The following is a 15,057-nucleotide window of genomic DNA, read 5'->3' as shown; positions in this document are numbered from 1 at the left end:
AATATTTTAATATTTTAATATTTTAATATTTTAATATTTTTTCATATTTCAATTTTTTAATTCGGTTTTATTAGTGAATAATCATGTTACAATAAGTTCTTTTGCAGTTCATAACAGAGTTTTGGAGTTCCTTTCAGCTGTGTGTTGAATCTCAATCCATTTTGGAAACGATTTTTGCTTATGATTAAATATTATCAAGAGTAAGAAAAATATAGAAAAACTTACTAAATTTGCAATGGAAGGGGGATAGAAATAGAAAAAGCTTACACTAGATCACAGTTTTTTTATCTATTGTAGACGTGCTTGATCATCAGCTCCCCGAGGGCCAGAAATTGCTCCGCCTTGTTACGGCAGGTCCGAAACCGCGTCATCATCTCCCGCGAGAGCAAAAAACTCCGGCAGTGTAAAGATCTTCCCCGGTGACTCCTTGCTGGGCCGCATCGCCGCTACCGGCAGCGACCACGCTTGCAAATGATCGCCCCCATCCAGGAGGGAACGCTGGGTTGTCCGCTGGAACCGTACGCTGACCAGCTGCAGGAACGGCTGCGCTCATTCTTCGCTGAGGAGGGTGGGATGCTGCTGATTTCTTCTTCCTCGTTTCCTGCTCCTCGAGGTAGACCTTGCGCGCGACGCATCCGCGGTAATTACCGGTATGGTTACCGTCACAGTTCGCGCACTTTACGCGCGACTTGGTTTGTTCTGCGTTTTCCCCCAAGTCCGCCTTTCGTGGCAGTGCGCACGCCTCCGAGAGGTGTGACTCACCGCACTTCACGCAGCGGGGCCGGAGGTTGCAGTTCCGCGAGCCGTGGCCGAATTTCTGGCAACGGTGGCATTGCGCTACGTCCGTCGGGTTCTTGTAAAACCGCCAGTTTACCAAAACCGTCCAACGTCTTAGTCCGCCGCAGGTCTTGGAGCTTGACGGTGCCGCGGTCGAAGTACAACAGGTACAGTGTGTGTGTACCTGTTACCGTTGTCTTGCGCGAAAGCACTTTTATCTCCCGCGGTTTTATTCCGGCGTCCGAAAGGTGCTTCTTCAGGTCGGAGACTGGACGGTCTTGGTAACCCTGCAGGACGACCTTAACAGGGGCTTCTCGGGATTGTATGTGTAGAAGTTGAAGTTGCTACGCTTCAACTCTTCAAACACCAGGTCGAAATTCTTTTTGGTCAGTGTGATCACTTGCACTGCCGACTTACCGATTTTCAGACAATATCCGAGGCCTTCCAGCAACTCGTCAACATCGTCCGCTAACGTGTCCAAACAAAAATTGAGGTGGTCTACGTTCCGCTGGAGAGTTGTTCTTTTTTGACGTCGGCACTTTTTTCCGTGCACGACCATCATCGTCGTCGTCGTCGTCGGTAGTGCTGCTACCGGCGGTGGTGTTATTTTCTTCGTCGTCGCTCAGCATCTGGAACTCGTTTCTGATGGGGATGTTGGCGGATGTTGATGTGCCACTGGTCGTGGCACCGGAAGTACCGGAACGGGTTCGCACTGGTGATCTTGGGACATATCCGGGATGTAGTAACTTTTGTCGATGCCTTCAGCGCTGACGCTCCCCGCGATGGCGGCCGACACGGCGTTGGTTTGTTTACCTTTTGCACACGTCCGGTAGACGAACTTCGCGGGTTTTTCGAGGCCGCACTCGAACTGCCACGGCCACGGCCGGCCTTTGGCATGCTGGAGAAGCAAACTCGCGGGTAACCACAATCAATTACGGCGAAAAAATCGAAAACGATGGAGCACTGAGCACTAGCTGCATGCTCTCGTGCGTACACGGAGGGAGCTGATTTTAATATTTTAATATTTTAATATTTTAATATTTTAATATTTTAATATTTAATATTTTAATATTTTAATATTTTAATATTTTAATATTTTAATATTTTAATATTTTAATATTTTAATATTTTAATATTTTAATATTTTAATATTTTAATATTTTAATATTTTAATATTTTAATATTTTAATATTTTAATATTTTAATATTTTAATATTTTAATATTTTAATATTTTAATATTTTAATATTTTAATATTTTAATATTTTAATATTTTAATATTTAATATTTTAATATTTTAATATTTTAATATTTTAATATTTTAATATTTTAATATTTTAATATTTTAATATTTTAATATTTTAATATTTTAATATTTTAATATTTTAATATTTTAATATTTTAATATTTTAATATTTTAATATTTTAATATTTTAATATTTTAATATTTTAATATTTTAATATTTTAATATTTTAATATTTTAATATTTTAATATTTTAATATTTTAATATTTTAATATTTTAATATTTTAATATTTTAATATTTTAATATTTTAATATTTTAATATTTTAATATTTTAATATTTTAATATTTTAATATTTTAATATTTTAATATTTTAATATTTTTATATTTTTATATGTTTATATTTTTACATTTTTATATTTTTATATTTTTACATTTTTATATTTTTATATTTTTATATTTTTATATTTTTATATTTTTATATTTTTATATTTTTATATTTTTATATTTTTTTTAATATTTTAATATTTTAATATTTTAATATTTTAATATTTTAATATTGTAATATTTTAATATTTTGATATTTCAATATCTTAATTTTTAAATTAGGTATTTTCCAAGAGATATGCAGGCAGAAGAAAAACATAGTTTAAATGATATTAATATTTTTATTTACCTGAAACACAACTTTTCATAAATGTACTTACCTCAAATAAATATATAATGATTTGAATATTTTAACATTATAATTTTGTATAATATTATATAATATGTTAGTTCTTTAATATTTTGATATTTATTTATTTTAAATAGCTTTTATTATTTTAATATTTTTACAACTTCAACATTTTAATCTTTAAATTTTTGGAATTGTAGAATATAAGATTTTTTGGAGTTTTATAATGTTTGGAATTAAAGATTTTTAAAATTTTCTCTCTCTCCCTCTCTTTCTATTTTCGCTCTTCCTGTTCCCTACTATCTCTCTCTTCCCTTCCTCTCAATTCAACTTTTTCTCTTCCTCTCCTACCCTCTCTCCTTTCTTTCTCTCTCATTTTCTCACTCTCTCTTCCCACTTTCTCTCTACTTCTCCTACTCTCTCTCCCTCTCCTACTATCTCTCTCCGTCTCCTACTATCTCTTTCTCTCCTACTATCTCTCCTCTCCTACTCTCTCTCCAACTTAATCTGTTATCTCTCTTTCTTCATCTTTGCCTGTCTCACTCTCACTTTCTTCTCTATCTCTTCCTCTACCCTCACCCTATCTCTCTCCCACATTTTCTTTCCCTCTTCCTCCAGCCTTCTCTCACAAACTCCCCTTCTCTACCTTTCCCACTTTCTCTCTCCCTTCCCATTTTCGCTCTCTTTCACTCCCTCTTCTCTCCCACTTTTCTCTCCTCTCCTCTTCTCTCTCCCACTTTCTTTTCTTTCTCTCTTTCTCTTCCTCTACCCCCACCCTCTCACTTTCAGTCTCTCATACACACACACACACACACACACACACACACACACACACACACACACACACACACACACACACACACACACACACACACACACACACACACACACACACACACACACACACACACACACACACACACACACACACACACACACACACACACACACACACGAGCGCGCACACACACAAACACTTTCACAAACGCACTTTCACAAACGCATACATACACACACCCGCAACGTCCAACCAAATCACAAAAAGATAAAATTGGTTCGTCAAACTAAAACTCGATACAGTTTTTCATTCACACAATCGCCACGCAAATATCCGTCCCGAGAACCGTCTTCCAGAGCACGAGAGGGAAGAGGCGGCTTTTTTAATTTCGCTGAGTTGAAGGTTCCGTCCTCCTCCTCCTCCTCCTCCTCTTCCACAAGCACGCGAGCCACACTTCCTCTGACAAGGATGCTCGGGGTTCCGTTCTCCGTGCAGAACCGGAGAACCACTTTTCTTCCTGCACAAAACTTACCGGAACACCAACTCACAGCACGAAATTATTTTATTTTGACTTGTCAAAACGTGAATCGCAATTTGAACTAAAATACTAAAATTTAGGAATTTTTAAGAATTACTTCAGTGTTCTAAAAATCCTAAATTTTAGGAAGAAAAAAATACTAATTTTTAGGTATAATTTGACAAGCTAGAACATAAGTTCAAAAAATACTAAAAATTAGGAATTTATACCTAATGTCCGTTTTGCGTGTTTGGTTCGGACTAAAACACAAAACAAGAAGTTACACGTTTTTCGACAAAATCCGAACAATTTTCACTATAACAAGAACGACAAAAGTACGCGCGCGGACAAGTGAGAGGTGGGAAATTAAGTTTTCGTGCAAGGAAAGGAACAAGGAAGGCGGAATTGGAGTGGAAAAGGTGCACACACGGAAGGAGGAGCATTTGGAAAAGGTGCACACAAGGAAGAGGAAGGAAGCAAGGAAAAGGTTTTGGAAAAGATGACACGAAGATCTGGACCATTTGCTGAACAAATACTTTTCCCAGCCTTGCAGACCTTTGCGGAAAACAAAACAGCAACCACGTTTTACCGAAACGCCAGTGGGAACAATGCACCTTAAACGCGGGAGGCCACTTAACATACTCGTCGGTTCATCATGCGGCGGCGGTGGCTCCGACACCAAGATCAAAACAGTACTCGAACCGAATAAGGTGCAACACTTGATCGAGCAGATTGAGTTGTTTTACATCCGATAAAATAAAATAATATGCTATTATCAATAAATAATAACTATTTTTATTTCAATTCATTTTTTGTTTTAATTCAACTGAAAGACAAACCTTATTTTGAAAAAAAAATGTGGGTTGTTTCAACAAAAAATCGACGTTGTTTTAACAAAAATCTGATTTGGACGTCCTTTCTGTCAAATTTTGATCAACAAAGAACTGCTTTGATGCAACAAAAAACCCCGATTTGAAACAACAAAATTTGGGAGTTGATTCAATGCAAACATTTTGTTGATTATATTCAACAAAATATTTTGTTGAATCAAACCTCATACAGGCTGATTCTACAAAACATTTTTCTGCGTGCATGCTCATGATCGACATTTCAAAACTATTTTTAGTCTGCACATCAATTTTCTCGACGATAAAGAGGCATGACAATGTTGATGAGAATGAGAATGCACCCAACCACGTGTTTTTCAATGATGTTTTTTACCCTTGAGAGATGCCAAATCTCTTCTGCGACGGTAGCGCCACAAACGGCTTGCCATTCTCAATGAACCGTTGCAAGTTTTTACACAAGGTGGTGATCGAGCCAACACTTGTCTGTGATAAAATATTCCCTCACAATAGACGTATCCAGTTTGAAATGGCCGCTAGGTGGCCAATGGTGTTAGAAATGACAGCTTCCATGTATTTGAATATGGAGCTCAGGAAAACTCAATTTTTAAGCAATAAAATGATTATTTATGATAAAAGTATTGATTGATTAGGTGCACAAAATGTGTCTAGAATATTATTAAAATAAAAACTGTTCGAAAAATTTGCAGTTGAGATAAGTACACCATTCGGTTCAGCAGGAATTTTGGGCATCAAAAATATATAGTTTTCATATGTTAAGTGTTTTATTTTCATCGGGACTGGCAACACCAGCCAGCAACAGTCAAGTGTTCGGAGCTCTTCAGACTTTTCGATTTTTTCGCCGTAATTTACCGTGATTACCCGCGAGTTTGCTCCTCCAGCATGCCAAGGGCCAGCCGTGGCCGAGGCAGTTCGAGTGCGGCCTCGAAAACCCGCGAAGTTCATCTACCGGCAGAGTGCAGAAAGGTAAACACAACAATGCCGCATCGACCGCCATCGCGCACGGGAGCGTGCCCGGTGACGTCACCGATCCTTCATTTTTACACGTGTCATACCGTCCACGTGAGTCCCCGGTACGGACGAGACAATCGACCGGGCATCCGGAAGCACTTCCGGCCAGCAGCAGCAGCAGCAGTCCACCAGCACTACGACGACAACCACTTCCAACGTTCCCACCAGCAACGAATTTGAGATGCTGAGTGGAGAAGAAAACAACACCGCCAGTGACAGCAGCAGTGCTGGCGACGACGATGACGATGATGAACTTGCGCGCAAGCAAAGAAAGCAAAAAAATGGTAACTCTCCGAAGGAATGACGACCACCTCCAATTTTTGTTATGGATACGTTGGCTGACGATGTTGACGAGTTGCTTGAGGGACTCCAATATTGTCTCAAAATTAGCAAAACTTCTGTGCAAGTCATTACACACAAGAAGCTGCATTTCGACTTGGTGGTGAAGAAGTTGAAGTTGCGAAACTTCAAATTCTTCACATTTGATCCTGCAGAGAAGGTCCCAGTGAAGATCTTCCTTCAGGGATATCCGGACCGCCCGATCTCCGACCTGGAAGAACACCTGACGGGCGTCAAGGTTAAGCCTCGAGAGATAAAGGTGCTCTCAAAATCGTCTACGGTGACAGGTACGTACACCTTGTACCTCCTGTACTTCGATCGCGGGTCCGTCAAAATCCAGGACCTACGGCGGATCAAAGCACTGGACGGCTTCTTTGTGACGTGGCGATTCTACACGAAGAATCCGACCGACGCAGCCCAATGCCACCGCTGTCAGAAATTCGGACACGGCTCAAGAAACTGCAATCTCCCACCCCGGTGTGTAAAGTGCGGTGAGACCCACTTCACCGAAAGGTGCAGTCTTCCGCGGAAAGACCAACTGGGGGAAAACGCCCAGCAGCACAAAGCACGTGTCAAGTGCGCCAATTGTGGTGGAAACCACACGGCGAATTTCCGTGGCTGTGCCGCGCGGAAAAAGTACATCGAGGAGCAGGACAAGAAGAAGAAAGCGCCAGCGTCCCGCCAACCTCCGAAGACTTCGAGCTCGACCGCTGCAGCAGCTGGCGGCGGAGCGGTTCCATCGACCAACCCAGCGTCCCTCCCGGTTGGGGAGGTTCGTACGCTAGAGTAGCCGCTTCTGGGGGCGGTTCTCCCCGACAAGCTGATGTTACCGGTGATGATCTCTTCACGCTTCCTGAGTTTTTCGCCCTTGCTGGAGAGATGCTCACGCGCTTTCGTGCCTGTCGAAACAAGGCAGAACAATTCCAAGCTCTCAGTGAGCTGATGATGAAGTACATCTACAACGGATAAGCTGCCTTGTGCAGCGAAGTTTTCGACGTCAATAGACAAAACATACTGTGATTTAGTTTTAAGCTTTTCTATTTCTATCCTTTTCCTTAGCAAATCTAGAAGGTTTTTTTAATTTTTCCTTCTCTTGCCAAATCCATTGTTAGAATATCCAATTACATCAAAATGAATTATAGTGTAAACCATAGTTGAAAGGAACTCCAAAACTCTATTAGGTTATAAGAAATACGGAATTGTAAATTGATTATTTACTGACAAAATAAATTGAATTGAATTGAAAAGTGTTTTATTTTAAAAGAAAATTAACAAAAAGTATGAAAATCGAGACATTTAGTATGGGAGCTGTCAAATCTCTCACCATCAAAAAGCAGCGTTGAGCTTTCGCTGGATTTGTCTATAGCCACTAGATAGAGCGTCATCAGTATTATGTCAATGCTCTCTATGACGAAACTCATGAAGATGCTCAATTAGTTAATCGACAAATGTCTGGTGAGCAACTTGGCAATTGACCAAAACTGTACTGTTTATTTAATATCCTAAATATAAGCTTTAATTACGTGGTATTTGTTTAGACTGAGACAATGAGGAATGCTGCTCATATTCACCAACGCAAAAAAGAAAAACACAAAAAACATGCTGTTCTTGCTCAAAGGGTATGGGATAGTCGATTAAATTTGGGTCATATGTAGGTCAAAGTTCTCAGAACCGGTTCAATGGGATTGAGATTTCACCCGTAAAAATTGACGATGTTTGAGGCACTTTGTCCACTAATACGTTTATTTCCAACATACCATCTCCAAGCGCTTCGCTAGAAGACGGTGATTTTAGCGGATTGCAGACTGGATTTCGCCATGTGAAGTGGTGATTGTCTAAGCCCAAGTTGCCTAGGAATTAATAGCTGGGAAAAGAACCAACTCCACCTGCACCAGATTCTCACCACCATGACAGCCGTCCATTGCCGGCCGCTCCCATCTCCACCGCGCACCAGGGACAAGGAATAGGATTTGGAAGACGGGAAGTGTTGATGTTCCACTTTTTTAAGGAGACAAGGGAAAATCTCCACGGTGTCCCCAAGTTAGTTTCGCTTAGAGTTGGACGGTTTTTGGGAAGGTATAAGGTCTAGGATACGCTCTAAGCTAGCGTTGCGACCGTTGGCATGATATTATTAAGTGGTAAGATTTTATTCTCAAGGCAAGCAATCGGATGATGCTGTAGAGACTGTATTAATTTAACTGATGGGTTTTTAAAAATTTAAGATTCTTTCTTAGACAGCCGGCTGTGGAAAGATTGAATCAAGGAGAAAGAGCATTATATGCCAAATAAATGAAACTCAGAACAACTACCGCGCTTATTATTCTGAGGTTGTTTTCGATTTAAAACATTATATATTAGATGTTGTATTTCTAGAATATTGTAAAGCAAAGCAGATATTAAACGAAGAGCTACTTTTGTCAAGTATTTAATCAAGTTCGTGAAACGAAAAAGGAGACGCGACGTGTTTTACTCCAATTGCATGTAAAAAAATAATTTTCTATTTCGACCGTTGCGTTAACACCAGTATTAATACTACTTGGCCTTGCGTGTTTAGGCCTCTACTGTAAATCATCAACTGTGAAGATTAGAGCAGCTACACATAGAGTTATCTACGTGCGCATGTATTGCGTATACGTACACAAAAAAGATTGAGGTTAAATTTTGTACCGGCCAGCAAAACAAATGGTGTGCTAGTGTGCGTGACAGCGGCCTTAGATAACTCTATACACACACTCGTTCATCAAAAACTCAACCACGTGCAATCCACTCTCACCTACAGATTGTCGAGGAAACCTTGAGGAAACATATTGATTATTGGTCGATGCAAAATAAATCGGCACTGGCATCGTATGTTTTGCGCTTGCAACACTGTCAGTTTTGCTGGGCGTAAATGGCGGTTGGTGTCCAGCGCGTTTGGATCTGTGAAACATTGGCCAATCTGTTTCCTTGACAATCTGTACTCTCACCAACACCACTCAGGTACAAACACACAACATAAATAGAACGCAACATATTGTGGATTTAGCTCGTAGCTGGATTTTCTGGCACCTTCTCACGGTCATTGGAAACGGTCGTGGATATACCTAGGGGTTCCCAGTTGGAGTGAAAAAATTCAATTTATAGAAAAATTATGGATTAAAATTTTGCTTTTATATCACTTCTCCGACATCAGGAAAAATTGTTTGAACATGCTCGGAATTTTTTTATTCGGTCGGAAAAATATTATTTTCTTGAAAAAAAACTTTCATTTTTATTCACATGATCACCCCTAATTCTGGCTCGATGCCGCCATCATGCGACCGCGTGCTCCGTTTGTTTGTCAACAAAGCTGCAGCTGGATGGTGAGACGAAGTGAGGGGGGAAGAGATTTTGACATTTTTATGCCCGCATCTGGCCCGCCGCCTATTTCGTCGGTCACTGAGTCGCCGGTCGTTTCCAGTGACCGAGTCCAGCTAGGTACTGATCGTACAATACCATCTCCGAAACAAGCGCCAGAAAAGTCATATTAAATACGCGCCGATCTCTGATTTGCCTAAAGGGGATTGGAAGTCTAAATAAAGATCGAGGATCATTGTGGTGCTCCTTTATATGTTTAGGCAGGGCCAGACAATAATGCCTGCCTAGTAGGGTGGTCGAAATCCGGACGTACTCAGGGCTACTCCCTGAAATCAAAGATTGACCCATAAATTAGGTATCTTTGCCCATAACGAGGCTAAATTCCAAATTTGAGCTCATTCCGACCACGGAAACCCTCCTCTAAGCCCAATCAACAATTAACGAAACGTGCGCGGAGACGAGGTTTTTCTGTATACCTTTCCATAGTTCCGACATCTAGGCACATAAGCAAAATTTCAGACGCTTTTTTTATTTGGCTCAGCCAGAAATAATGTTACACCAATGCAGTGCAGCTGCTTACGGCTCTTGATCGTTTCAAGAGCCTTGAACTGCAATCACGAGACGACCAGATATCGCGTCTGAGGTCGATTCTCGATCGATCGTCTGTTCCGTTAGTAGTTTATCATCAGACTTGCGCGGGTAAACATGGCAATTCGAAAAGGAAGAAACTCTGCAGGAACAAAGGATTGTATCAGATTTAAGGTACTTTTGAAAAATCTTATGACGACAGTTTCCAATTGAGTTGCAAGTGAATTTCTTTTGTTTTTGGTCACATTCAATGATAAGAGTATCATTATTTTATATTAATATCTGGTGCTTCTACTAAGAGAGGAAGAAATTTAAATTATGCAACAGATTGTGGTGGAATCAGCTCAGTTCTAGAGTTTTTAAGTCCTATAATCCAAATGTTCAATTATTGCATTTTAGGTATTTTTAGAACCGCCTTGAGGGGTATTCAAAAACACCCAAAAGCAAAAATTGAAAATTTGGTTTACAGGACTTTTCAAAAAAACTCTAGAGTTGTTACTGTAAGCATAGAATACGTATAGGTAGAACTGCCACTCATTCACCTAAACGGGAGACAAAACAGTGCTGCCTAACTGAGATTGGTGGTGAAACGGAAAACTAACCTATCCTGCGCATTCAAGGTACTCGATGGTCGTAGTTAGGTGGACATTTAATATTATTTTACAAATTACAAGAATCATCCTGCAAAAAAAGGTCAATGATTTTCTTTGTTTAAAAATTGTAAACTATATTTTTAGAGTTTTTAAAGGTCCTATAAACATATAAAAGACAATAGCTTATAGGACCTTTTAAAACAAACTCTAGATTTTATTTATATCTCGACAGTTATAAATAAATCAAATAAAGATGTCATGCAAATGTTTTCAAATGCAAACTTTTGCATTCAGTATGTGCTGGTGGTTCAAAATGCAAGAGTTTACGAAGTTCTTTGGATCGGTCTTTCGCCGGCATACAAACCCAGCAACAACGATTTTTTCACCGGCACACACACTTGGCAACAGGAAAGTTTTTTAGGTTCTCAAATTGTCAAATTATTAGCTGTGGTGCGGTTACGGGGAACGACCGAAAAGAACCAATGACAAAAAGGGGAAATTTCCCGTTTGGCCTGATGATTGCGCTCTCGGCAGTGTCGCCAAGCGATTATATGTTATATGAGGCGAGCAAAGAGTGGTAATTCTATAGGTAAAATTACCACTCTATGCATACGCCCCCCTGGTACCGCCAGTGGTCCAAAGTGTCCGTTTGTGCTAGTGAAGTAATTTTCTAGATTTTCATTGTGGAATCAGAGGACACCAAGGCAGCTTAACCCGTCTGCCCTCATGACTCCTTCAAATCAAAGCCATCATCATCTATCCCTGGCCACGCTATTTTGCTACGATAAATCTCCTAGTGGCATTTACGGTTCATCTCTCGTTAACCCGCTGATACACGCACTACTTCGATCAAACCAAAACAAAACCTACGAAGAGCTTCAAGCGATCGAGGGAAGATCTGACCGAATCTGAATAGGAGGATGAGCCGGTTCAATCCCTGGACCAGCTCTTTCCTCGAATAAAATCTATGTTTGAGGAAACCAACGAGAGGATTGAATGCTGTAAGACGGATCTGTTGTCTGAATTTGCTGTTCTTCGCGACGACATGCAACAGTTCAAAGCCGAATGCACCAACAATGTAAAAGAGGTTCGGATGGCTTACAGGAGAATAATTAAAACACGTGTGTTACGTTTAGAGCGGTTGTTAAAAGACTAAGATTTATTGTAAACAAAGTAAACAGGAACATCTGCTGACAGTTCTGTTGGCGCAGTAGCGCGCAAAGGTAATGGGGCAGTGGTTGCCATCTCAACACCCCTGCTCAACCACAGCACCGTCCAAGCCCGATCTTCGTGCACAACTCCCTGAAGGAAGTCGCCGGAAGGCCCTTGGTCATCATGTCGGCCTGCTGTGCCGAAGAACGCACGAACTTTAACTCCAACACTCCTCGTTGATCAAATCTCGCAAGAAATGAAACTTCGTGTCGATGTGCTTGAGCCTCCCGTGATCACGCGCATCCTCGGCAATCCGAATTGTTGATTGATTGTCCTCGTGCAGAAATCGGCCCGTCCGGCTTCAATCCCAAGTCGCGGAGCACCCGCACCATCCAGAGAGTATGGCACGCGGCGGTACACAGCGCTGCAAGTTCAGCTTCCGTCGAGGACAACGAAACGGTTGGTTGTTTCCGGGTAATCCAGTTCACCGTGCAACCGTACAGTTTGAAGATGCACCCTGTCACCGATCGTCGATCGACCAGGTCGTTCGCCCAGTCAGCGTCACAGAAGACTTCCAGCAACGGCGCCTCCTTCTCGATCCGATAGACAAGCCCGACATCCAGCGTTCCTTTGACATACCTGAGCACCCGTTTAAGGTGGATCCAATGCTCATCATTCGGGCATGCCTGGAACTGGCTAAAGTAGTTTACTGCAGCAGACAGGTCCGGCCTCGTGGTGAGTGCCGCGTACATCAAACAGCCAATGAGTTCTCTGTACGGTTTGGTGGTACGCTGCGCTTCAACTCCCTTCTCCAGTCGCAAACGATTCTCCATCGGCGTCGACGTCGGTTTGCACTCCATCATGCCGAACCGTTGCAGCAAACTCTCGAAATACAGCCGCTGACTGATTCGCATGACCCTGGCTGCCGATCGATGGTCAATCCAAGAAACTGTCCCACCTCGCCGGCGTCCGTCATCTCGAATTCTCCGTTTAAGCACTTTTTCACGACCTTCACCAGCTTCAGCGACGACCCAACAACCAAAATGTCATCAACATACAGTACTACGATGATCTGCTCTCTTCCGGTTCCTCGTACGTACAGGCACTGGTCGTTAGGACTACGGACGAACTTCAGCTTCTGGATGAACTCGTCGAAACGCTCGTTCCACGCCCTCGACGCTTGTTTGAGCCCGTACAGCGAACGATGCAGTCGGCAAACGAGGTCCTTCCCTGCTGAAACCCGTCAGGCTGCGTCATATAGATTTCTTCGTGCAGGATCCCGTTCAAAAACGCCGTCTTTACGTCCATCTGGTGAACGTGCATCTCTTGCCGATGTGCCAGCGCCAACACCAGTCGCAGCGTGTCCAGCTTCGCCACCGGGAGTACGTTTCCGTGTAGTCGAATCCCACCTTCTGGCTAAAGCCTCTAGCCACCAGTCTCGCCTTGTATTTGTCGGCCACAACTCCGTCACCGCGTTTCACACGAAACACCCACTTGCAGGTGACCGGCGTGCGACCAGCGGGGAGCTTCGTCAAGGTCCAAGTTTTATTGCGCCCCAACGAATCGATCTCCTCGTCAATGGCAGATTTCCATCTGCACCAGTCGTCCCGTTTCATCAGCTCAGCAATCGTTTGTGGAATGTTGTCAAGGAAACTTGTAGCACACAAGGCGAAACCAGCGTAATCCATATCGTAATCACGATGCCAGGATGGAGCTGTACGATCCCTCGGCGGTCTACCTGGATCAGCGTCGGCACCGACTTCAGGATCTTCTCCGACAGGCCCTTCTTTGCGGCGGGAACTCCTCTCGCGTCCAGTTCTTCTTGATCGCCGTCAGCTTCTTCGTCGTCGTCGAAACTGCCGAACTCTTCATCGGACGTCACTTCTTCTTCTCCCTCGCGCTCGGCCGGCGCGACAGGGGCGAAAGGTTCTTCAGCTTCGTCAGGAATCGGACACACCACGAACTGCTCCACTTCATGCTGGTCGTTCTTCTTCACGGTCGTTTTGGTTTCGACAAAATCCACATCTCGAGCAGTGACAATTCGTTTGTTGACCGGATCCCAGACCAGATACCCATTCGCAGCGTAACCGACCAGGAAACCACGCCAAGACTTCGGGTCCAGCTTCTTTCGGAGTTCCTTCGGCACATGTACAAACGTTTCGCACCCAAAAATTCGCAGCTTCGAAACGTCCGGCTTTTTCTTCTCCCAAAGTTCGAACGGTGTTTGTTTGTAAACAACTGCGCTGGTAGGACTCCTGTTCAGCAAATATGCCGCCGTTCGCACCGCTTGCTCCCAGAAACGCTTGTCCAGTCCCGAATCCAGCAGCATTGTCCTGGCCTTTTCGACCAGTGTCCGGTTCATGCGCTCGCTCGTCCCGTTCTGTTCCGGTGTGTACGGAACGGTAAACTCGATCTGGATCCCCTTCGTACGGCAAAACTGCTTGAAACGCCGGCCGGTGTACTCGCCACCGTTGTCGCACCGCAAACGGGAAACCTTCGTCTGGAACTTCGCCGTGGCCAGCGCCTCGTACTGCTCGAAACAGCCCTGCACTTCGTCCTTCGATCGCATCAGGAACACGACGGTAAAGTGACTCCAATCGTCTTCGATGCACGACTGGCAGACAATCGTTTGGTCGACTCCTTTGTCGACTGTCAGTGTCAGCCCTGACACCATGTCGTTTCGCGCGAGATCTGTCAAACTTCTCTCGTTGAGGTGGCCAAATCGACGGTGCCACAACACAGAATCACTCTGAACGCGGCCACAAGACAACAGCGACTTCTCGCAATCGAAAGGACGAAAATCCAGCTCGTACAGCTTATCACGTCGAGCACCACACACAACAATTTCGTCGCCGCGGTAAATCAGCGCCTTACCATCGTCGAAAACAACCCGCATCCCGGCTTTCTCGATCCGTACCACGGAAAACAAGTTGTAGCGCAGTTGCGGAACAAAAAGAACATCTTTCACAATGCACTCGACGGACCGGCCACCCACAACAGAAAACATCTTCACAGTGCCAGCGTGTTCGGCCACAATAAACTCCCCGTCCTTGGCCACAGCAATCTCGATCGGTTTGGACAGCTTGTGCAGCTCGACAAACAACTCTTTCTCTCGCGCCAGATGGTCCGACGCCCCGGAGTCAAGGAACCACTTTACCCGCCGCTGCACTTTCTGCGGCTC

The 15,057-nt window shown here is 43.1% G+C and overlaps 1 protein-coding gene and 1 long non-coding RNA gene across 2 annotated transcripts; one reads left to right on the top strand and one right to left on the bottom strand.

The window, feature by feature from the left end:
* The first annotated feature begins 4,245 nt into the window (after positions 1–4,245).
* LOC119765644 lies at positions 4,246–4,795 on the top strand. The gene is made up of 2 exons (XR_005276873.1): positions 4,246–4,443; positions 4,537–4,795. It is a non-coding gene; the product is annotated as an uncharacterized LOC119765644 (long non-coding RNA).
* A 7,374-nt stretch (positions 4,796–12,169) lies between these two features.
* Positions 12,170–12,736, bottom strand: LOC119769700 (secreted RxLR effector protein 161-like). The gene has a single exon (XM_038263128.1). The coding sequence runs from the start codon at positions 12,734–12,736 to the stop codon at positions 12,170–12,172; it is 567 nt and encodes a 188-aa protein (XP_038119056.1).
* Positions 12,737–15,057: the final 2,321 nt, after the last annotated feature.

This window comes from Culex quinquefasciatus, chromosome 1 (genome assembly GCF_015732765.1).
Source record: "Culex quinquefasciatus strain JHB chromosome 1, VPISU_Cqui_1.0_pri_paternal, whole genome shotgun sequence".
NCBI lineage: Eukaryota > Metazoa > Arthropoda > Insecta > Diptera > Culicidae > Culex > Culex quinquefasciatus.
The sequence above is the reverse complement of the archived record's forward strand: the minus strand, read 5'-3'. Positions and strand labels throughout refer to the sequence as shown.

Coding starts and splice junctions, on each gene's coding strand:
- LOC119769700 (XM_038263128.1), bottom strand. CDS start 12,736: ATGGAGTGCAAACCGACGTCGACGCCGATGGAGAATCGTTTGCGACTG.